The 26,209-nt window shown below is 27.6% G+C and overlaps 1 protein-coding gene across 2 annotated transcripts in view; it reads left to right on the forward strand.

Annotated features, from left to right (window-relative positions):
• Positions 1-26,166, forward strand: part of LOC129912307 (protein Tob1) — a 120,980-nt gene extending 94,814 nt beyond the window's left edge. For both annotated transcript variants that reach the window (XM_055990518.1, XM_055990519.1), the window contains 4 exons: positions 20,844-21,247; positions 23,206-23,382; positions 23,449-23,777; positions 23,850-26,166. In XM_055990518.1, the coding sequence (XP_055846493.1) occupies positions 21,095-21,247; positions 23,206-23,382; positions 23,449-23,777; positions 23,850-24,618 (1,428 nt within the window). In that variant the 5' untranslated portion in view covers positions 20,844-21,094 and the 3' untranslated portion in view covers positions 24,619-26,166. The remainder of the gene's footprint in view (positions 1-20,843; positions 21,248-23,205; positions 23,383-23,448; positions 23,778-23,849) is intronic.
• Positions 26,167-26,209: the final 43 nt, after the last annotated feature.

Consider the following 26,209-nt stretch of genomic DNA (forward strand, 5'->3'; position numbering starts at 1 on the left):
GAAGCATTAAGATTTGATTTGATAGTTTCGGAAGAGCTTGTATAGCTATCTAATACAACTCTTATCGAAATTATTGAAACAAAAATAAAAAAAAAAGAATTTTCTTTTTCAATTTTGATTTGATATTTTTTTCATGAATTTTATCTTTTAATACGAAATCATTTATAATAATTTTAAAAGTATATTATTTCTTACCTTCAATGTCAAAACCAAAAAATGCCCGAGCTAGATTATTCAATATCAAAACCAAAAATCATATAAATACAAAGCTTGGTAACTTCTGTAAAGCTTCTTTAAGTTTATTAACCAATGCTTATCCAAAAACAAGATTTCTTCGGTTAAGTTTCTTTAACAGTATTAAAACAACTTATTAGAAGTTGTTAAACAAGTTCCAACTTTTATAAGCAATTTAATTCTGAAGCAAGCTCAATGCAAGCTCTATACAAAGTAGTATCTGCGGGATTTTATTGTACAGAAGCCGGTGTGTTAGTTGGGCCTGCTTTTTGCTTAGCTTTAGCTATGCAAAAAAAGGCATATATGACCACTTCTGAACATCATACAGCACTTTCAGAAGAAATTGTTTGGATTTTTTTTGCATTTTTTATTTATGAATTTTCCTTAAGACCCCACTGTTTGGTTACATGGCAAATATTCTTGTTTGTATATATTTTTGTATTCGCACTTCTGTTCATAACAAAAAAAAAGCACCACCCGAAATGTCCCAGATTTTATTGATTTTTTTCTTTTCTTCGCATACAATACTACAAGTACCGGTATACGAGTACGTATATAAAAATAAATAAAAAAAGGAACTTTTTTTTTCTAAATCACATATAAAACCAAAACCAAAATGAGTCTGTCTTTTTGATAAATTTTTGATACAATAATGGGAAAACTAAGTTAAATGGTGGGAGTAAACAATGACCTCGTTTGATTTATTTTTTTTTTCTCATAATTCATCCCCATTTTTTTTTTTACAATGAATGTATAGAGTTTTTCCATCATATCAAAGCTTGTCTACATCATCATTATCAGCATGTATATACTCCTACATGCATATGCGTATTTGCTGTCAGCGTCATTGTTATAGAAATATTTATAGCATTTATTTATGGCTGCTGTTGCCTGCTTTTACCTGGTGTACATTTTATATTTTTATTTTTTGTTGTATATGTGTATCTGTATAATTATTGTATCCTGACGAGGACAATTGTGGAGCACTTACAAAAAAAAAAAAGAAGGGGTGTTAGATATGTATATACGAGTATTGTCAGTAAATCCACATGCATAGAGATAATTGGCTCAGGTTTAATGTTGTTTTTCTAAAAGTTGTCATTCTACGCACTTATGGGTTTCTTTTTTTTCGCTTTGCTTTTGTTATTATAACAATACTTGTATAGATCTAATGTCTAATGCGTTTAAGTACTTTACTTACATTATTTACCTTTTTTTTGACAAGATAAAGGGGGTATCTAATTGGCAGGAGTATGGGGTTAAGGAAGAAGAATATTCTTCACATATGGTCTAATTATATTGCTCGTTTCATAAATTATATTATAATGTATTATAATATCTAGATAAAGGTATGTAATAGGTAATACAAATTCGTAATTATGTGGTATAGGTATAATATTAATAATTGGTTTCTATACTGCAACATAAAAGGTTTATTAATCAGATAATTATACATTTGTGTGAAATCCTGTATATCAAATATGTTACATAAGACCAAATAATTAATAGTTAATAACGTCTTATATCTACATATTAAAGTTATATAATAAATAATATAGTCTACTGATACCTAACCATAATAGTGTTACACTTGGATACTATATGCACTTCATCTTTTACTCAAGCTCTTTCAAACCAGCAGAAGGTAGCAAGAAGAGATCAGAAGAAAAAAGATTCCAGGTACACTTTTTATGCAGTCCTATAACTGTCCTACTAAACTAATAAAACTGTGGTTGCCGTTTTTTTTTGGAAAATTGATTTCCTTTTTTTACTATTCTCCACGGTATTCCTGCAGAGCGCAGGTTATTTTCAATTCAATGCGGTAAATCAATAACCTAAACTTGTTTACAACCAAAATTCAAATTGACACTGAAACCAATCTTACTTTCTTTTCTTTGCATACATGCAGAAAAATAATGGACCTACCGAGAAGTTTTTTTAGGTGGGTTAAAAAAATGTGTTAAAAATGACGTAGTCTTGGTTAAAAACTTCGTAGCTATCGTTGCTAAAATCAAAGTAGTCAGCTCGGTTAAGTTAAACTGTTTAGCATTTTAGAAGGTTATTTTAACAGATCAACTTGTTTAGTTTATATTGATCAAGAAACTCGGTTAAAATTTGAGATTTTTGTAAAATTTAACCGAGAAAGTGGGTAAGATTAAACTATTTTAAATTACCGAGTCGACTCGTGTAATTTTAACCGGGGTTAGTTTGCAGGTGCTATATTAACAATCTTTTCTGTTAATTTTACATGAGCTTTACGTTGTTTTTAACCCATCATTTTTCTGCGTGTACGTACACCTTTTGACCTCGTTTTCAAGGTATAATTTAAGTTAAGGTTGTTTTCATATTTTTTTTCAAGCATATTTCGGGCTATATTTTGAGTAATAATTTAGTGACCAGTACGAAGAATAAGAAATGAACCAGAACCTGAGTATCGAATAAATAAACAAGAAATATAAGAATAACTTTTTAAGTTTAAGTTTAACTCCCAAGAGTCAAAACATTTCTAAACATTTTTTTGAAAGGAAATTATAATTTTTGTTGTAATAATAACAAATCAAAAAAAAAAATTTTAAAAATGTTTGAGTTCTCAAAGTTTTAATTTTTGTTGTTGACAAAGAAAACAAATCTATGAAGAGATATGACCTTTTTGGGACGACAGACAGTTCGAAACTAAATAGTTTGATACTTTTCGAGATTTAGTCTAACTTGAAAGCCAAATTCGAAAATCCTCTTAAAATTTGTTCAAATAAAGTATTGTAAGAAATAAAAAAAACATATTTTTAATGTTTTTGATAGCTTATTTTTTTGTTCTGACTCCTGAGCATTTCGTTGGCAGAAAACAAAATTGTTCTGATTCACAAAAGGCTAAATTTACAGAGGATGATTTTAAGGTTAAAAAAATTGATTTCAAGCGATATTTTTTAATGAACACTGAAAATAAAAAAAAGCAAAAATAGTTTTCAAAATTGTCTGCTCACTAAAACTTTTAAAGTTAATTCGGCGCATCGGAATAGGGGTATTTGACCCTAAAAGGTGATCAAAATTATTTGTTCGTATTTTTAAATGAAAAACGTTCTTAAAAAGTGTAATTAATAAATACATACAAAAATTTTATTTACCATATTTTACAATTTGTATTAACCAATAAGATATTTCAATATAAAATGTTACACATACGCCACAGTGATCCGCAGTTAAGACGCAAACAAAATAGTTAAAACAAATTTATAACTGACTAAACAATTACACCAGTTGTTGACCATTTAATAAATGTCAAAATTTTTGCATATGGGATGCTTAGATTTCGAAGACATTAAATATCGTAAGCGAAAATGTGTATCAAGTATTTTTTACCCACTAGCCCATAAATCATAAAATAAAATGGCGGAAGTTGGCGGAACTTTTTATTTTCTTACCTGATAGGAGAGAATGCTGCGAAAATTATGTAGTACTAAAATTTTAGGTACCAAGAGCTACTATTTTACTTTTTTGTTCATTTTTCTTTTTCAGCTTTCGTAAAAAAACACTTTGAAATCTCTGAAACCCTAAGTTTTATAAGAAAAATTGGAACAATCAATTATATGAATCATTTTTCAAAGGAAAAGCTTTTAATCTTTTGCAACTTCAACCCCGTTTTTTATTATAACTTTGTGTCAATCCTTGAAAACCTCTAAATTTCATATATTTCTGAACACAAATCTCCTTTTTTGGGCGTTAAGATTTTTAAAAGGATTTGCTTTTTAAACTTTGTCATGTCATAGCAGTCACTATCAAAAGAGTTGATGGAAAATCTGATTATAATTCTTTTTGGTTAAAAATTGATAAGTCCTTTACTGGTAATAATGATTTCAGTAATTTCAGGAATTTGTGGTAATTTGCCCCACTATTATGTTTTTGTTTTCAACTTTATCGCTAATTCCAAAAATGGAAGAAGACATTATCATTAACGTTGCTTTAGTCACATTTGAATCAAAATATTTTTTGATGTGGGTCAAAATTACATATGAATTACCTATAAAAATAAATGAATTCCCAGAAATTGGATAGTGTTTTTGTCTCCAGGTCATACACAAAATGATTTTTTTATGCTACTTGGTAGGTAGAATTCTACAAAATAACTCCAGAAGGTATTTTTGTTCATATTTTTTAAAGAATTTAAAAAAAAAAAAAGAAAAATATTCTCGGAAGATGAAGATACTAATTGAAATTTTCTGCAATTAGATTTTTTAAGATGAAGATTCTATCATATAGGTCAGGTAAATATCTATCTTACCGTGGTTATGATGTGTTATCCAATGACATATTTTTGTGAAGTTGGTTGGGCATTTGTTTTGTGTAGATTGAAAATACCACGATTAGCTTTTTCAGATTTAAAAACCCTAAAAAACTAATTTAACAACGGAAACGGACAAAGGTTTAAATTGAAGCTTCAATATAACCAAAAATTCACTTAACGCGTGCTAATCAAACAAAACACGCCCAGATGTTTCGAAAAATTCCACAAATCGATTACGTCGTTGATAGAGCCAGCCAAGTTGGCCATATGCCAGAAATCATTTTTAAATACCTTTTAAATGTGGCAATTACACCTTCTTATATAGATATAAAGAATTTACTGAACATATACATATGTATTTTCTTTTTATTGATGTTTAAGACTAAACTCCAATCTTGGTTATTTTTGTGTTTACGACAGCATAAAGGATACCGACCAAAAAAAAACCAATAAACTTTATCTATGTTTGTGGATGCCAAAATCATTGTGTCCAAAAGTAGCTAAATCGATGTGAAAACATGTGATAATCTTGAACACAGCATTTAATGTTTGTATTTTTATATGTATTTCCCCATATAATTACATCTACTATAAAGATTACTGACTGACTATTTTATTTTGTTTTTATCTCTTGATATATTATGTATTTTACTAGTTTGAACTAGTGACATTTTTACATTTTTCAACTCACTGACATAGTGCCATTTATTTATTCGAATCGAGAATCGATTTCGTAAAACAAAATGACACGCCATCAGCGATGTTTCTTCTCAGACGGGATGTCAAGTAAAATGTGAAAATTCTTCACCTTGTTGTCGTCGTCCCACGTTCTCCCTATATCTATCCTATCAAAAGCACACTCTCAGCTCCTTTCTCGATGCACCAATTTTTTTTACATTAGATACTGTTTGTCTACAACTACGAATATCTATCTACAATATCTATTCAGCAGCAGGGGAAAGAACATTCTATCTAGATATTTAGGCGACGTTGGTACTTGCTGAATATTGCATAGTGGCGGTGCATCAAATGCATTTTCTTTTTTTTTATTTGTATCTGCGTCAGGAACAGTGTTGCCTTCGTACGTTTTTATACATTTTAACCTCGAGTTTCTTTTCTTCCTTTTTTTTAATAAGAACTTATGATTTTGAATTTCGGTTAACCAAACTCAATGTTAATTTTAACAGAAAATCTATTTAAGTTAACCAGTTTCATCTTAGATAAACATTTTCTTTTAACATTGACAAGTTTTGGCTGAAAGTTAACAGGTTCGACAGAAATTAAATGGTTTAGGCTCTGATTTAATAGTTCCCACAGAGAAACTTCATAGTTTTTGACTAAGATTTAAAAGTTTCGAGTTGTTTGAAAACTTTTAACTGTCTATACCTTTTTGGAGCTATTAGGATATCAGCTGCATTTTAAGTATGTACCTATAACTAAGCCTTCTACAGGATTTCGATCTTAAGAAACAGATGAAGCAATAAAATTTTTAATTCAAAATTAAAAAAAACTTCTTTTGGCACCACTGTTTTTGTTAATAAAACTACCTACATTAGTTCTCATTTATTTTTGATTAAAAAAAAAAAAACAGAACTATCAATATTCAACACCATTTAGCCTCAGCTTTGTTTATGATAATTTTATTCGCTGGACTATAAAATGACTACAATTCATCATTTTTAATTTATATTTCATAACTTTTACTTAGAAAAGTGTAGGTAGGTATGCATTTTATTTTCGACTGTAGTCGTACCGTTTAATCAACCAATTGATCAATTCAATAGAGATCTAAAAATTATTTGGCATTTTGACCAAGGATGCAATCAAATTGTTGTTTTTACTTTTTATTTTTTTTGGTATAAAACCAAAACAAAAAATATTTTAATACAAAAACAACAAGAGCAAATTATTTAGTTTTTGATCTCACTCTTACTTGGCATTTATAGTTTTTTTTTGTTTTTTTTTTTTAATATGAGCCAAATAAAATTTTCAACCAAAAACTATCGTATAAATTGCTTTTGTGGCCATAAAATATTGCACATTAGTTTTTTTTTTTGTTGGTCGAGTCTTTTTTTGATTAAAATAGAATGTCAGTCAAGACATCTGACAATGGATATAAAAAAGAGAGAAAATATTTTTAATTTCCAAGGAGAATTTACGATCAAATTAATTTTAATGAAAAGTGCTTTAAAATAATATCTATGATAGAGAAGGTGATCGTCGTCGGCACGAGTAAATGGGAATATTTACAGCTGCGCTAGCAAGATTTTTAATAGATATAGATAATTTTGAAGAATTTATAACACAAAATGCAATTTAAGTGCATTTTGTGAAGATGAAAAAAGTTCAATAATTTTTTGTTAATTTTGAATTATTCTATAAAGTGTGATGTTATTTTGAAAATTAAAATATTAAGTAGCTTGTTATACAACATTATTTCATTAATCAAGTGGCACGATTATGCTCAGTCTAAGAATTCTAGCACCAAAAACTTATTTGAAGAACTTAAATTACTTAACTCACACCAATTTGAAGCCCCCTTATTAATGTTCCAATACCGAAAATTTAGCAGAAAGATAGATGTTTTTAAGGGAAAAAATTATACAATATAATTTTCGAAAATGATGTGCTTGTTCGTTAATAGGTAAGATGTTTTTTTAAAAAAATCTTTCCCCTTTTGTATTATTGTGTCCTCTCTAATATTTAAAGAGACAGCAGATAATAATCATTTTTTTAATAAACTTTCCTCCTTATGTACAATTTTAGTGAATTAAACATTTGACAGACAGAACTGATAAAACTTTTCAACAATACCAATTTTTCTTTCCCTAGTTTGCAACGCCCGTAAAAATTGTTTTTGAGAACAAGAAAAGTTACTCTTGGTACCAAATACTATGGGGGTGACTGCATTGAAAAATGCATTCTCAAAGACTTGTCGAAGAACCCCACCAGCCTTAATGGATCACCAAAAAGTTATTTGCATTGAATTCCTAAATCATTTTCGATTCCTTGTTAAGCACGAGTCACATTAAGCAGCCCGTTAATTGAGGAAGTCGCAGAGAGATTCGGTTCTGATGCCATTGCATCCGCTAGCGACCATTTATCAACAGCTGGCAAAGGTTCTGTTCACCATTTGGTAGCAGGTATTGGTTACCAACTGACATCGGTTTTATTTTTAAAGCCAGACTACGACTAGGCATAGGCTAGTACCAGATAAGTCTGACTTGTGCTTAAACATAGTTTTATATGTACAAAAGAATTTTTCTCTTGTTCGTTAATGAAAAAATGGTCACTATAGTTAGGTATAGGACATGCATTTATTTTTAAACAAAAAATAACCTTCAATTTCATTACATTTAAAAAAAAAAATATTTCTTTTTGTAATACTTATAGTCCTGAAGACATTTTTTTTAGAGCAAAATACTATACCTACTACCTTTAACTAATAGATTTTTTGTATGAAAAAATGAAAATTTAGTTGACACGAATAAATATAATGATAGAGGCTTAAAAATGTTGGGAACATTTGTTTAATAAATTTTTTAGGTGTTTGGTCGTATAACTACATTAAGTGGCAACCATACGACAATTTGTTTATTATCAAAATACTCTACAGTGGGAAAAAGTACAGGAATTAAAATCTACAAAATTATCGGTAGTAGAGACATTGTCACGGGTTGAACTCTTGCTGACAGGGACTTTCTAAATACCAAGAGAAGAATTAATTGAAATGTGCGATGAAAAAAAGGTCAACTTATTTATTAAAAAAAAAAAACGGGCAGAGTCTTTTCTGCTGTCACGGCTGGATGTACAAAAAAAATGATTTCGAAGTATAATTTGTTATTATAGAATGTCTACGAATTTATTCCAAATTTATTTCAATCCTTCTGGTTTATATAAAATTGTGAACTAAGATAAAATACAAAAATTAATTTTTAGTGTCACGGGAGGGAAAAAAAAACTTGTTGGACTCTGCAAGAAAAAGTTTTTGTACAAAATCTAAAAACCTGTAACGTTAATAAAAATAATATTAGCAGTTAAATTTTTGTTTAAATATAAGTTGAAGCTTTGCAAAGATAAAATTATTTTACGGAAACGACACCCGTAAACATAAAATATGTTAAAATAAAACAAAGTGAAAACGAGAAAGTTACCTCATATCATAAGTTTTTCCACTTAGAACTATTTCACAAGCTTACGGTTTTTTCTGTGGTGTTGACTGGTTCACTTTTGCATTAAAAAATCGGTACTCGTAAATTGTCGATTAACAGTTTGCCTTGACGGATCTGGTTCGAATATCAGAAAGATCAGTAATGAACACTTTGAAATTATATTCCGTTTGTCATAGCGATTATTTAAAAACATGAACATCCAATTTTCAAAAAGCTTCCAACTGACGTAGGTACCTTTTTTTAAATTAACATAATAACTATTTCCACCTGAACTGCAGCATCAAACTATTCCATACAGAAATTGTTTTTTTCTTTTTTTTGTTAACTCTGTCCAGTGATAAACATAACTACTCAACTCGTAATAAGAGCAATCAACTATTTATTCAATTTAATTGGAAAATTGATTTGCATGGTTAGATACATTCAAACGGACATTTGGGTATTGAATTTTGTTTTTTATTTGTATTGCTGTGTGCATACATCTAGTAAACATTGGGGATGGTTAAGTATCTGTCTAAAGCCACAACGGACCATTTTAACAAATGAAAAATATACATATATATATTTACATGTTGTTGAAAATAAATATGTACAGAACATGTGGATATGGTATTCTCTATAATGGTCGATATACATATACTAGAGTGTGGGAGTACTGCGTGATTTTTCACTTACACAAAATGATAAAGGTCATGTGGGTGGAAAAAAAAATAAGTTGAAACAATAAGAAAAATGAGAGTTCCTGTATTCGTGTGTAAGGAAAATTCAACAGTGATTGATTATCACTAGGGTGTTTTTGTTTTTTTTTTTTTTTTTGTTTTTTTATATTGTTTGTAGAAGATAAACAATTCTAAAGGTTAAACATGTTTAGGATATTTAAGGTGTAGATTATTTCAAAGAAAGCTATTAGTAAAATGCTGATGTACGAACATAAATTTATCAGTATACATTGAAGATTTATCATGAAAGTGAAGAATGACTTTTAACTCTTTTAAAGGAAGTTTATCTACATTATCAATTTTAAAAATAAATTTAAAAAAACTAAAACTTCAACATATTCTAACATATTTTTTTTAACTATTATTTACCGTTATTACTAAATATAATTGAAGTATGTTTTATAAAAATAGACAAGGTTTTTCAGTTTTCAAAAAGAGACAAATTTCTCTGAAATAATATCATAAAAAACGAACATTTCTACCATACTGTTGTTACCTGTTATAGAAAAAATTCATTCCTTTTGAAAGTGAAATCTCATCTATGAACACCTTTCACATGTCAATCACTTTTTCTTTGACGTAAAATTTTTTTTTTATGTTATTTATTTTTTTTTTTTTGACAAAATTCCAACTCGATGAACCAACAGAAAAATATTTTCCTATCCAATTAAAATTTTATAAATATCACAAATCATCGTAAATCTTTAAACATTTCAAATGACATTTAAATGTTTACAAAAATGTATTAAAAATATTCTATCATTCGTCGGTTCATTGTTTTTTTTTTTTATTTATTTTTTTATCATTAATAGATTTTACAACGAAAAAAAAAATTAAAATGTTTTGACAGTTTTTGAGACAAATCAATACAAAGTAGAATTTATTCTAGTACGATAACATATTTATTATTTCTGATATTTGTTTATTTATTTTTAAATTATAAATAATTTTTAAATACTAAAGAAAAATTCAGTATAGGAAATACCTTCACATTTTCGCTGTCAAGTTTTATTTTCTGAAACAAACAAATTGTAGTAAGACTACCTTGAACTTCTTTAAGATATAAGTACAATACTGGTTTTTATACTGATAACATTTCTACAGAAGTAGTAAAAAAATTTAATACATTTACCTGATTTTGTAATTAAAACTTATATATCTGGAACCATTTAGGGTGAAAACTACTTTTTTTTTGTAGTTTATAAGAAATTGGAGCTACAGTATACAGTACTTTGTACAGTATACAGAACTTTAAAAGCAAATTCAAAAGTTAATAAGAAAAGAACAGCTTCTAAGCAATCAAGTAATTAATTCTATATTTTCAAGGAATACCTTTATGGAAATTATATTAATAAGCACCAGTTTCGGTACTGCATTACGACTTTTTAAATACAGTTGCTATTATACATGAAGTACAAGTTATTTGTACTCATGTCGTCACTTAGTACTAAAATATTCTTCACAGTTCGCCAATCTGTTTTTCATCGAACTACATTAGTTACTTATAACGTCAATGGATGTATCCAAATCAGCCGTTCTAAGAAAAAAAAAATTTCGAAATTCGTTTCAGAGCAATCAGCATTTTATAGGTTGTATTTATATGATAGTAGAAAACAGTCTTAAAGTATGTTTTAAGAACCATTCACCAATATTTGAATTATTTGTCTGCTTAGAAAATAAATACAGCGAAACCTTTAGAAAACCTTATTCTGAATAAACTGTCTGACTTTTTTTTTACTCCTTTCCAACATTTTGTTTGTTGTTGAATAAAAATGTCCTTATTTTACAAAAAAAAAAACACACTCATCTCTACCTACATCCTACACACTTGTGTTTATATACTTTTTGTCATTCTAAAACATAGATAAGCAATGATGTAGATTTTTGCAAAACAAGAATCGTATGAACGATTATTTTTGTAGAAATATTTTGGCACAATTTCAAGGATGACATCCAAAATTGAATGTCATAGTTGCTTCACATTCCTATACATTGATTTCTCCTCTAATAATATTGCATACGAATATAATGAAACTTAAAAAAGAAACATCTAAATTGTCGACAGCAATTTACAGTTTTGTATATTTTAATACTTTATTCCAGCGACTCATAAAAGAAATCGATATATTTTCAAAAAGAATAAAAAAGAAATAACATTTTAGATTTTATGTAAAAGAATGAAAGAAAGTAATATTTTGTTTTTTCTTTTTGTATTATTCCTATAAGTTAAAAAAAAACCTTGAATTGTTTTTTGTATCTTTTCATATATGTACCTACATTATATCACATCGGTTTTTATTATTATCGAAATTCAAAAATAAAAGAGAGTAATTCTAGATCAAATAAAATAAATTGATACTGTTTTGCGGATGTCCATTAAATATGTTACTTATCCTTTGCAGAAGATTTTTTAAAAGCAATAAATCGTAAATTTCCAATCTTCAATTGCCGACTATCAACACGGTACTCCATACATTAAACGTAGTAATTTTTGTTTTCTATGAAAATATAATTCACTCCTGGTAACTACATAAACATGCAAAATGAGCAAATGAAGTCAGTACAAAGCGAATTGTTCTTGAGTACCTAGCACCTACCAAGCTGTAAAAACACGAAGTACTTCTTTTAAAAGACTAAGGATCCAAAAAGTGACGGTGCAATCCGATGTCCAAAGTAGTTACAGTGGCGCCTGCTATCTCCGGCTGTTATTTATAGAGACGTCTGCTATCTCAGACTGTGATTAACAGTGACGTCTGCTATTGCAGACTGTGATTTATAGTAAAGTTTTTTTTTTACTTTTAATGGGAAGTTATTGTGTTTCTCGCAGTTTGTGGGGTAAATAAGGGTAACACGACATTGAAAAAAGAGGCTATTTTCTAAACGGTAAGTCGTAAAGAGTTGACTTTTTTTTTAAATGATAGACAAATTTATTCAATAGTTAAAAAAGGTATTGAAAAAATTCAAAAAAATTCAAAACCAAGTTGTGAAGGTTTTTTTGCAGTCATAGACCTTCGACAAAAGACTAATTAGAGGTACGCAAAATTTTGCACAGAAATTTGAGTTACACCATGAGAAAGATATTTAAAAAAAAAATTAGGGGTCTGAAACGGATTTTTTTCATAGGCCCTGTATTTTGAAATAAAATTTTTTGAAAAACAACCTAATTTTTAGGGACATTTTTGAGTAGTCTTTTATTTTTTTGGAATTTTTAAAAGTCTCAAATTTATAGGAAATATAGGAAATATAATCATGCGCTTGCATGTACAAACTTTTGAATTTTTAAAATGATTTTTGACCGAATAACGGGAAAAACAATTTTTTTTTGTCCCAAGTTTTTTGGCCGTTTTTAACAGTTTTTTATTTTTATCTTTTTTTCTTCAATGGATAAATGAATGAAATTTACAGTGTAGATAGATAATGGGCAAGACTATATTTGTACAAAGTTTCAATTAATTTTGTAATGACAAATTTGAAATAACGGTAAAATAAACTCTAATTTTTCAACACTTTACATCTTTTGATCTGGAGCTTACAAAAATTTGATTTATCTTTATTGAGCATCCTGATAATATTACCTTTTATTTGATATATCACACATAACAATACATTCACTACAAGCTTCACAATGGTAAATTAAAAAACTTAAAAAACGTTTTTAACAAAGGCCACTTTTTTTTTAATTTTAAAAGTGAATATTTTTAAATTAATTGGATGAACTTTTCAAGTTTTGATTTCCTTTTTGTATTGGAAATTATGACTAATTACAAAGTCCAAAATAGAAATAAATACAAGAAATGGCGGAACGAAGTCCGCCGGGTCAGCTAGTTACTTTATATTGTTTAAAACTCAAATATCTGAAATACTGAATTTATTAAATCACTTATGTTCAAAGATCATAAACTGTCAATTTTCTGAAAAAAAAAAAACAAACGTCATCAGATATCAAGTTTTCAGGAACACCATTGAGAAGTTATCAGTGTCGGTCGCAGCTTTATTTTTTTGACAAATTTTAACGTGGCCCTAAATCCTACTTCCCATATAAAACTTCGGACAGCGAATCGAAGTATTTAAAGTATCAGAGAATGGTCAGCAAAAAGACAATACGTCGGAGAAATTCAGAAATTCCTGAAGAATAAAACGATTTGCAAGTTTCAATAAATAAAAACAAAGTTACGCATACGCCCCAGTGACCCGCGGTTTGACTCTCAAAACTGTTATCGAATATTTGCAACATGTACCAAATTTGGAGATATATACATAGATCTACTACATATTCATTTTGTTTAGCTCTCATAAAAAAAATCTTAATTTGTAGCATTTGGAAAGAGGTTTCAAATGCTACAAATTAAAAAAAAATGAACTTCCATAATTCACTTCCAAAATGTGTCGATCTTATCTTAAATTTGTTGTCTTTTAAAGCACATTTTATAATTAAATCGCTTAGAAAATGATTGTTCTAAGTTTTTTTCTTTTAAATGCGAATTGCATCAATTTTATTTATATCTATAAATATAAATTGCTTGTTTTTTTTAACTAGTGGTGCAAAAAAAAAAGCCATACCCAATAAACACTTGAGTTGAGACAAATTACATCGTCTAAATTCATGTCTGATATCTATTTAAAGTTCGATCGATTTTTATTTCTTTTTTTTTCAAACAAATTATATAAACCCTTTAAGTACAAAGTACCAGCATCATAAGTTAAAAGTACTCCTGTACTCGTATACATATAGTATTATTGCAAAAGCCATCGTTTTGGCTCTTGTGAGCATTAGCGTAATAGTTTCCTATATCTAAGTATGATTATCGTTCTAAAACGTATATATTCGTATCTATAGCTAACTCCTTATTTAGGTGCATAGTGTTGTTTATACGAAAAACTTTTTTGCGATTGTACCAAGAAAACTATGCCATTTTTCATTTGGGGTTTTGCTTCTTTTTTCTTTATCTGTATTCTACATATACCTATTTATACAACAACACACATGTATCTGATGCAGTTTGGAGTTGAAAAGTAGAACAAACTTTGTTTGCCAAAATAAAAGCTGCATTTGCAAAGGGATAGTTCGTTTTTTTTTTCAAAGCATTTTAGTGTGTTGTTTGTCAATAATCATGTGTTGTAGTCTGAAAAGTACTGGAAAATTTAGCTCTTTTTTGTTTTGTTTTGTTTTTCTCAACCACGAACACTCCTTCTTTTGAAAAATTTTCTAACCATCAATTTTGGAATATAGGTAGGTACTTTAGCAGCTGTATTGAGCTTTTAAACGTGTAACTCTCACAAATCGAAATAAATGGTTATGGACTCTGAAACTGCCCAACCGATTTTACTTAAATTCTTTAAAGAACAAAATGAAGTCAAAAAACAAAAGGTTCATGGTGTGGTTACTTCATAAAGGTGGTTATGGTTTCTGTCATGCAATGTTTCGTATAACAAAAACTATTTCATTTATTCTGATGAGTAGTTCCTACTCTGATTTATGGATAGTAATCTGTAAAGTTTTATAATATAGGAAATCAAATTGTCTACATACCTGCCCTCCTACATGATTTTTATTATGTCACTGTCACTTACAATTAAAAATGCCTTCATTAAAAATATGAATTCCTTAACGTAACGTGTCATTATACTACTTCAGACGTTGTCGGTCTTCGTACGTTGATATATGATTAATAAGACAAAAGCAATAAACAATAAAACACCTCTCAAGGTCAAGTGCAAGGTAACGTTTGTAAACAACAACAAAAAAAAAAAAAGTATTTATTATTATTCCCTTCATTAAATTTTTATTTTGCATTTCAATATGTATATTCTGTTTTGCTTATTACAGCAGAGACTACCATAGGCTAAAATATGCAAAATGTGCATGCTCTTTGATGGACATATTGTGCAAAACAGGAACAAAATAATATAATGCATTGAAAAATGTGTAAAAAAAAAATAAATAAAAAGAAACAAAACAAAATGAGGCAATAAGTCCAAGCTCATGTCTAATGCTGGCTGTTGCAGGTATTACTATATGTGATTGGTGCTAATGCGATTCGTCTTCGCATGGCAATTACTATAGCGAAGCCCTTGCACTAGTTTTAATTTTTTTTTTGCACATGGCATATGCATTTAAATGAATTGAAATAGAGAGTTATTATATTGTGAATATTAAACGCTTTACCTTATAAATCGCTGACATTCCATCTGTTTTTTTGTTTAGTTTTTTTGAGGAAATGTAAGTTTACTAACTGCACTGTGTCGTACGTATCTGCGCCTAATAAAATAAAATAAAACAAAAATATTTTTCCTGTATCATTAAAATTTTTCTGTAAAGTAAATAAATAACTATGATATTTTTATCTTTATGTTCAATTTTGCAAATTTATATGTAATTGCACTAAATCTCGAAAAAGTTTATTTTTAAAAAAATTATTTTTATTTATTACAAACGGAAGGGTATTTAAACATTTTTTAAAAATTTCATAACAATAAACTTAAAATAAACGATTTTTCAAAAGATATTAATGCATCTCAGCTCAAATATGAGTGAAAAAAAAAGAATTTAGTGCAAATAATACTTATTCAACCGTTAGTACAATAATAAGAGCTACAAATGTTAGACCAAGCTTTTTGAAAGTAAAGCGCTTTAGGCCTCCACTTTCTACATATGTATTTAGAAAAAAAAATACGGTTACTTAATACGGCTTCTTATATAAGTGTGGAAAAGGCTGTTCAAAAAAAATAACGCTCCGAATGAAGTTAGAAAACAAAAAGTTTCCCAAAATTGGTAACCGCCACTTGTTATTATTTTTGGTACTAAAAATATGTTTAAAAGACAGAATTGTTGACCTACTCTGTTCACCTTCTCTATCATGGTAATCCTACGAATGCATAATTTGACATTGCATTGTTTCCAGTGGTAAGATTGGTTTCGTTAACCATTTTACTATGCTTACAAATTTTATAATTAAGCCGCAGCCAAAAATCTTAACTTTAGAAACAATCGATATTATGTATTTGAGTATTTGACAAAATTGTTTAAATTGCGCATGTTAATTTTGTTTAATTTTTTTAATAATGAATTTCAATTTTTTTTTTGTTTCTAATATAATGTCAAAAATTAAAATGAAAAAAAAAATGCTTTACAAACAGTGCTTTTGTTAAAGATGCACTCTCTATAATAATTATAACAAAATTATATTATATTATCAAGAAGTCAATTTCCATTCCATTCTTAAAACTTATGATTCAATTTATATATCCATTTTTTTTTTTTAAGAATCATAAACATGCCATATTAGAACCACATCAAATTAAGAAGGAAAAATAGAAAATAATAGTAAAATACTGTATGTAAAATATTGTATGTGCGTAATATTTCAAACTAGTTCTTACTCAATCTATAAATATCCCACCTAATTCCACAAATAGGAAGTTATAATTTAAATGACTTTGGTTTTTTAAATACAAATAAAGTAATCAATTTTCTAAGTAACGTAAATCAAAATACTAAATAAAATTGAATATAAAGAATTGAGTACAATATTTTGTAATTTATTTGCTTTCACTTTGTAAGTGAATCTCAAAACTCGAAGGTCACTGTGGTGTATACGTAATAGTTTGTCAATGGAAAAATTAATACAGCTAAAATCTATTGCTGACCAATTTATGAACCAAATATAATTATCTCTATAAGAATTTCATAAATAGTAATTTAAGGCGTAAGATTTGTAGACGCCAGGTTTGAATGCTTTAATTTGAAATATATGTATTACATATGTATAAGACAGAAGTTCTGGCTGGCTGATAAATTTTTGTGTTTCTTTATACAATAAATTATAAAACTTAAATATTTTTTATATTAATTTTTGCAACACATTTAATTGGTTGTTACAATTTAATAAAGAACTAATTCAGCAAGTTTTTTAAAACTCAGAAGGGTACGGCACTCAAAATGAAACTGAAATTCAGTTAAAGTTATCTTAATAATTTGGATAAAAAACTTCTTTAATTTGTTACCTAAATCTGGAAAAAAAAACTTATTTTATTTTAAATTATTTGTTTTCTTCTTTTTACTTTTTTAGTGTTTTTTATAATAATTTTATTAAAAAACAAATGAAATTAAAAATAAATAATCTAAGAATTGCGTGAAAACTGAAAAAATATGATAAGTTATAATTTTAGAAAAAAAAAAAATGCAAAGAAATGGCAACGAGCAATGGATGGGTAATTCCATGAAAAAGTGGACACGAATTTTGAACAAATTATGCAGTCTTTTTTACTTTTTTTATTAGCAAATTACTATTTACAAACGGCAACTCTTTATGCAAGTTGCAAGAAAAGATTCTTTGTTGTATTTCCTTATGGATAGACATAAAATTCAGGGAGTTTAATAATCTTAAAGCATTTTTATAGCATAAGCTTGCCAACAACAGAAGAATTTCACATGAAAATGATGGAAAAACAAGCAAACTGAAAATATGATGAGTCTAATAGTGACGATGACAATATCCCCTCGTGAGTGCTAAAATAAGTTAACATTTAAGCAAGCTTCGTTACACACTATTCGATTAAAAATAAAATTAGTGAAAATGCGTCCTTTCTTTACTTTTGGAACCACAAATCGCAGGTAACATGAGTTACCAAAATAATGTAACGTGAGTTACCTAAATATTTTAAAATTTTTCCTCGAAATATTGAAAAAATGATTGGTTTTGTCACTTATATTAAAAGCTTGTAATTTTGTATGTATGGAATCTTCATTGAAAACAAATTAAGATTCTTAATTTCACATAAAAACTTTATACTGTCGGACTCTTAAAATTCGTGTCCGATTTTTGTAACGTGAGTTACCATCAAACTTTTATTTTTTCCAAGCAAATGTTAAAAATAAAGACAATTTTTTTAGTTAATTATGAAAGTAATAGTTATGCTCCATTCATGGATAGTAATTTCGTATCAATTTACATTAAAATTAAAAAAAAAAACAAATTATTTATGTGTTGGAAATTTTTGTGAATGTAACGTGAGTTACCATGGAATTGCCCGGATGTACAATTAATGTACAATGTTGCCACTGTGTACGCGCTTTTGAAAAAAAACTATGAAAATATAAAAAATGTTAAACACTTTTATAAAGAGGTTAAAAACTCTTTTTTACAGTGGTAAGAAAGAATAATGGCCGTGTGTCGATAAAGAAGTATTTATGTGTACATATTGAAATATAAAGAAAATATAAAGGAAAAGAAAATTGGTTTGCATCAGAGGCCACAATTTACATATCAAAGTTTTTTGTTTGCTCTTAAAATTAATGTTCGTGCTATTAGTGAAAAAAAAATGTATGTAAAATTTATTTGTATATAAATAATTGACTTCTTTAACAAGTTTTTCGAATTTTCTTCGTGAATCATTTTGAAAACTATTATTGTACTTCAATTGGCCAATAGTATTCTCGAAAACTAAATAGAGTACAGCAATATATGTACATATATATGAGGTTCACGTTGAGCTTGATAGTTTTAGTGCATATTCTTCTTATATTCTTCTTAGTCAAGTAAAATTGACTTTTACTTTTAACTAAATATAGAAATCGTTTATATTTAAAACAAAACCGTCAAAAGTACCATCAAAAACATATTTTTGTTTTTGTGTCTGATGTAGGTATATCTCTAGCAATTAAATTAAAATGAAACTTATTTGAAAGAGGGATTTTGTTTATCCGTTTCGCTATAAGCATATCCATCTTATTAACGCAAACTCCTACCTTGAATTGCAAATCATTTAAAATGAAATAAATGTATTTATTTTTCTTTTCTTATATACGTCTACGTCAAGAAAGGTATTTTGTTGTTTATTTTTTTTTATTTTTATACAAAACAATAATATTGGGATTGTTATTCAAATCTTGGTGTGAGTATATTCTTCAATTATTATAGTCAAAGAATTTCTCAAAATGTATAAATTTAATTATTTATATGTTAACCCTCTGTAGGCACACCTCTTTTTTGCGAATTTGGTGTATACTTTTTCATGTCGCTAGAACTTTTTTCTGTCTCACTATTTTATAGAGAATCATATATGAAATTGATGTAGAATTTTCCGAGGACTTCGAATATTGTATTCACAATTTCAAAGAAAGTTATTTTCACTCTTAAAAAGACACTTTTTTGTGAACACCTTTCATTTATGTCCTGCCAAATTCGCATCGTGTGCCGACAGCGGGTTAATAATAATAATCTATACATGTATGTAGGTATTTTTGATTATATTATGTCTATTTTACTTTTCTAAAGATTTAAAAATGTACTCTTTCGTCCTTTAAATTGAGTCAAAAACTTTAAAAAACATACTTACTACAAAAATATTAAATAAATCATTTATTTAGCATATTAAATTATTTTTCAAAGTTAATAAATATTTTTGAGGAATAAATATTACAGTTTTGTGGTAGAAATTGAATGTGTTTAACAGTATTCATCAGTAGTCGTATCTAAAAGATTACAAAATGAGCAGTTTGACCATTTAATGAAGGCTAAATTTTTCAGCACCGTGCTGTCAAGGAATCGGTTGCATGCAATTAAAAATATGAAAATCCTTAAATCTACTATCCGCAATTTCTTCTCATATTTAATAGTCCATTGCTCATCTTAAGTTGGACAATTTAATTTTTCAATCTTGAATTTATTGTTTATATCAATTTGCACATGGTTTATCTTATCTTAAATGTTGACTAAGGTAATTATGAAAAAAACGTCATTTTATGAAATCCTTTGTGTAGGTATCTAAAAATGCAATAAAAACTATATAACTAACAGCCTATTTCAAATGTTAAATAAATTAAATATTTTTTTGGCACTAATATGAATTGTCTAATATTAATGGTAAGACTATAGACACTATATCTATCTTATTTTGTTAATATAGGGACAAATATATACATAAAACAAAAGAAATTGCATTTGAAAGTGATAGATGTTTTGGCTAATGTGAGTTTTTTATTCAAACACATTTTCAAGGTTTTTTGGCAGCAATTTATTTAATGTAGGGTTTTGAGTTTTGCTGCACCATTTCGGTGTGACATTCATAAAATTTGTTAGACACCACATACCATGCTTCCAATCATAGACCACATTGGTTATGGTGTAGGGCTTCGTTGCTATTATAGAATCAACCATATTATAGCAAAGCAAATAAAATGAACAAAACTATACAAAGACAACGACGCAAACGACGACGACGCTAACGAGGCTCTTGTTAATCTTATTTCTTGGCAAGTAATTAGCATTTAGTTTTTAGAGTCAAGGTTACACGGAAAGTTAAACGTATGAATGCCATCACTTTGTAATAGATTTACGATTTACACAATACACACAAATATATCTATACAAACAAATCAATCGATTGAATTTTATTTCACCTGACTAATTATTTTTGTTTTCTATTTTCTATTTCCAGGTGGTGTAAATTGTAGATCCCGATTTTTTTTTACTACAAAATAATAACAAGAAGCAAGAACTACAACAACAAGAAAAGGGAACTTCAACGTTACACATAATAAATTAAAGACAAAAAAAAATAAGAACACAAGCGGAGAATAAATAAAAGACAAGGCGGACGGTTTAAAGTATTTATATATTTAAATAAGTTTGCAACGGATTACATCACAATAAAACACCACCACATCACTGCTATCACACACCATCACAATGCATATAGAAATTCAGGTCGCATTAAATTTTGTTATATCGTATCTGTATAATAAACTGCCACGGCGACGAGTCAACATATTTGGTGAGGAGCTAGAAAAAGCATTAAAAGACAAATTCCAAGGACATTGGTATCCTGAAAAGCCTTTCAAGGTAAGAATGTTGATATGTAAGAAAAAAAAAATAAAATCATATTTATTTAATATTCAGAAATATAAGGAAAATTCTGAACTGGGTCACACGTAGGGATTTGCTTGAGATAGATCTAAAGAAAATTTTCTGAAAAGTGAGAAAAGGGTTGGAGTTGGAGTTCATTTTTTGGATAACTCTGATTTTAGTACTTTTTTGCTAACTAAAAAGCAAGAAATAATTATGGCGCAAACTAATTGAATAATGTGAAAAAAACATACATTTTTTTTAAGGACACGAGGGACGTCTATTTTAATTGCAAAAACAAATCGAAAAAACATTAAATTCGTTCATATTTAACAAAACGTATTCAAACAAAAATTCCAAAATTGTCAAAAAAAAAAAAACAAAATTCCAAAATTGTCAAAAAAAATGCACAACTGGGTCGCACTTACTTGCTCTTATGGTGAAAGTTGCTTAGAATGTCAAAGTTTTTTAATAGCATTAATAAAATAGAAATTTTAATTTTATTTTATTATTAATTTTATAAGAAATGCAAAAAAGCATTGAAAACAAAAATATCGTAATAGTTTTAATCTTCAAACTGAAAATGCCATTTAATTTTTTTGTACAACAAACAATAAGATTTTTTTTTTCAAAAAATTGTAGGAACCGTTTTTTTTTAATTAGTATTTTTAAATAAAAAAAATTCCAAAATTAAAAAAAAAAATTTAGTAGGTATGCTATTCTGAAGAAATAATAATTTGACACATAAAAACAAATTTTTAAAAAAATTATCAACCCGTTTTCAAAAAATTGATTTTTCAAAAAAATTTTGAAACTTTTTTTTTTAAATCCAATAAAAAATTTTTTGAAAATTTTTCCTAATTTTACCATTGAAGCTATAAAGTTTTTTTTTACAAAAAAAAATTCGTTGAAATCAGTTTTTTAGCTTACGAGAAAGTCAGAAATTAAGAAAGCGGTTCTATGGCAAGCACCGTTAATAACAACTCAAAAAATATTTTTTATATTTCAAAAGTAGGACGTGGAAATCCTAACACACTTCGTTAGGACCGTTTTTAAGAAAACCAATCTTTTCGATTTTGGTCATATGGCAAGTACCGTTAATTTTTGGAATCAAAAATCAAATCAATTTTTTTTTAGAGCTTCCTGAGAGGTCTTATATTCTGAACATGGAATAAGTTTCAATAAAATCAAACAAAATTTCGAAAAATCTAAAAATTGACTTCGAAAAAAATCCATTTTTTTTTTTAAATTCAAAGATCATTTTTGGTTTTGAACTTTTTAAAGGGAACGTAAATGCAAAAGGTTGAAATCAAAAAGGTTAATATTGATTTTTGAAAAAAGTTATGTTTTTTACCAAAGGCTCTGAATTTTTTTATCAAAATCGTAACAGCCGCTTTTTTAGAAAATTATTTTTTTTTTTTTTTTTTTTTCGGAAAAGGTGTGTGGCCGACAGGTACTGTTGCACAACTATCCATATCGCAAATAATAAATCTAAAAATGGTAAAATACCAAAAATACAGATATTTTTGTTATACTGTGAAGCAAGAATAAAATAATGCCTCAAAATTTCAAATTCCGTATGTTTCCTTACATGCAGTTAGGTTGCTATAATGTATAATGTATAGGTACTTTGAACAAAATTCATATTTTGTAATTTTTAAAAACAAATCTTCAGCGTTTTTTAAATACTGAAACTGAACTGAAACTCTTCAAATGTAAAATAAAACTGATGTAAGCAATTTTAAAAATAAGAACAAGAACGACTTATGACGAACCTTTTACAAAACGAAATGAGTAATTGTCGTACTATTTACATAAATGGTTTTAAGACCTGTAGCTTTTTGTTGCAATTTTCACGTTTCTTTTGTTATATTTATTATTTTTTTTTAATTCTTTTCTCTGAATTCCATTATTTAACAAATAAAACTTATTCTTATATCAAATTTAATTTCCAGGGCTCAGCATTTCGCTGTTTAAAAACAGGAGATCCAATTGATTCAGTGCTAGAAAGAGCGGCTCGTGAAAGTGGCGTACCCATTTCTGATATCCTAGAAAATCTTCCATCAGAATTATCAGTATGGGTTGATCCTGGTGAGGTATCATATCGAATTGGTGAGAAGGGTGCAGTTAAAGTAAGTTTTAAATTAGTTTCAAATAAAATGTTAAACTATAATTAAATATTTTATTTTTTTATTTAGATTTTATACTCTGAAAACAATGACAACCATGAAGACTCATCATCAGCCGATCGTGAAGTAACAAAAACATTTAATCCGGAAGCACAATGTTTTCGGCCAATCGATGCTGTTAGCTCAAGTATGAATGGACTTAGCTTGAGTCCGAAAACATCACCACATTCGGGCTCATCACCCGCTTCGTCTACTAGTCCAACATACAAAGGTAGTCCGAATCCAGCTGGTAATTTTCTAGCGCGCTCACAAGCGCCCTTGACATTTACCACAGCCACATTTGCCCAAACTAAGTTTGGTAGCACAAAATTAAAAACCAGCTCTAAGCGAGCTAACAGGTAGGCCAACATTTTCACTTTTTTAACCAATAACAAAGATAAACTAACTAACTTAAATATATTATTTCACAGCTCATACAGAATGTCACCAACGGAATTCTCCAACTATATCAAACAAAGGGCAATGCAACAGCAGTTTCATCATTCCCATGGTCCAGCTGCACCAAGTAATCACTTCGGCCCAATAGGACCATCATCTCCATCAAGATCTCTCTCACCAAATCCTCTCGGTTTGGGCATTGGCCAAAATGATCCTTTCTATTTCCCCAACATCGGCATGGGCATCTACCCACAATTCAATGGACACCGAAATATCTTTGATTCTCATTTCCATGCTGAAAACAATGGCATCTACAATGGCAGCAATAATAGTGCCAATCCTATTGGCAATGGTACTACACCAAATGGTCATGGTAAATTCTCATCATACATTGAACCCCACGGATTTTATGGTCTCAACAATCAATTACCACAACAACAACAGCAGCAGCCATTGCAACAAAATGGCAACTCAAATAATATTAATGGTGGAGGTAATCTCAACAACAATAGTAATGCCACAATGCCAAATAATAATGCCAATAACAATGTATCGGCTGCAATTTCAGCTGCTGTTGGTACTTTAACAGCAGCTGCAGCTGTAGGTGCAAGTGCTAATTCAGCTGGTGTAAGCTCTGCAAATGGACAGCCACAACAACAACAACAGCAAGCTGTTTCACCAATGAGCTCACCTGGCTCTGGCGGAAATCAGGACTCGAACAATTCAAAATTGATTGATGGTCTCAATTCGTTTTATTCCAATGCAACAGGACCTTATCAGCACCTTTTGGTTGCTAATTAAATATTTAAGTTGTGAAAGTTTATTTTAATTTTTTTTTTTAATTAATTCATTAATTTTTTTTATATAATCTATTGAATTCGCTATAAATAATAATAATAATATATATAAAAATATATAATATATATCTTTTAATCTTATTTTTTGTAATTTTTCACATATATGTACCTATAATTCAAAAAACAAAAAAAAAAATATGTTATGGAAAATATTGTTATCTAGGAAAATATATATATTTTTTTTTTATTTTTTACGCGTTATTTTTTATATAGAAAAATCATAGATTAAAAAACATAAACCTTAAGATTTAATTTTTTTTTATTAAACTATCTTACTGTTATTTATTATAAAATGATTTATGTTGTTTAATAATTTTTTTACTATTATTTTTTTTATTTCACCCTAAATAAAAAAATCAGTGAATGGCATTAAAAATGGAGAAGTTAAACGCGAGTTACCCACCAAAAAAAAAAAAAAGAAAACTTAAATTATTTATCTTTATGAGAACAAAAACAAAAAAAAAAACAGCTATGAATTGATACAAATAGAGAAAAAAAATGTCCACTGTGAATAGTGTTAAGATATTTGACCGAAATATGTATAAAAAAAAATCATTATATTAAACATTTTGTATGACTACTAAAAACAAAAATAAGTAAAACAAAAAAAAAAAATAAGACAAATTTTGAATGTATTGAATTAAATTTAACATATTATAATTTTTTACCTTTTTTACTTAACACAAATTAATAAAAAAAAAATACAAAAAATAAGAATATACGTAAAAATAAATATATTTTTATAACATTGGTGAGATAAATATATATTAAAACAAATATAAAGATAAAAAAAAGAATAAGTATGGACGAATACACATTAATAAAATTTATTAATCACAGATATTTTTTTACACATTTTCATAAGTTTTAAAATAAATATAAGTTTTATTTTATTTTTTTTTTTTTATTTTTTCTACCGAGAGAATTGAGGAGTTAATTAAAATTCGCAAATATATCTTTCTTTTTGTATTCATTAAAATCTAATAAAAAAAAATACTGGCAATCTTAAATTTAACAAACACAAAATTAATGTTGTATATAGTAGCTACATTTCAGCTTCTTCTAATTTTGCTTATAAATTATTATTTTATTTCGAATATCTTTTTAGAAAAAATAAAAAATAAAAGCAAACAATTCTTTTTTTGTATACAAAATTAAAGCGAATTTTCTACTCCCTTCAAAATCTCACAAAAATTTCTTAAAAAAAATTATTTAAGTTCTATTGTTAAATTAATTTTAATTATTTTTCACCTAAATTAAAAAAAAAAATATAGTTATAAGGCAAACAAAGAGAAAAAAAAATATTAAATAAAAAAACAAAATGAATAAATAAGAAAAAATTAAATACAACACATTTTATGTACCTATGTAGACTTTATCTTTTTGTATTTTTATACCAATTTTTTGTAGAATATTCATTAATATTTATATTACAAGTTAAACAACAACAACAAACAAAAAAAAAAGATATACAAGATAATAGAAAAAATACGTGTGAGTTTATCTTCTCACAACAAGAAAAAATTAGCGGTTAG

The sequence above is a fragment of the Episyrphus balteatus genome, chromosome 2 (assembly GCF_945859705.1).
Source record: "Episyrphus balteatus chromosome 2, idEpiBalt1.1, whole genome shotgun sequence".
NCBI classification, from domain to species: Eukaryota; Metazoa; Arthropoda; class Insecta; order Diptera; family Syrphidae; genus Episyrphus; species Episyrphus balteatus.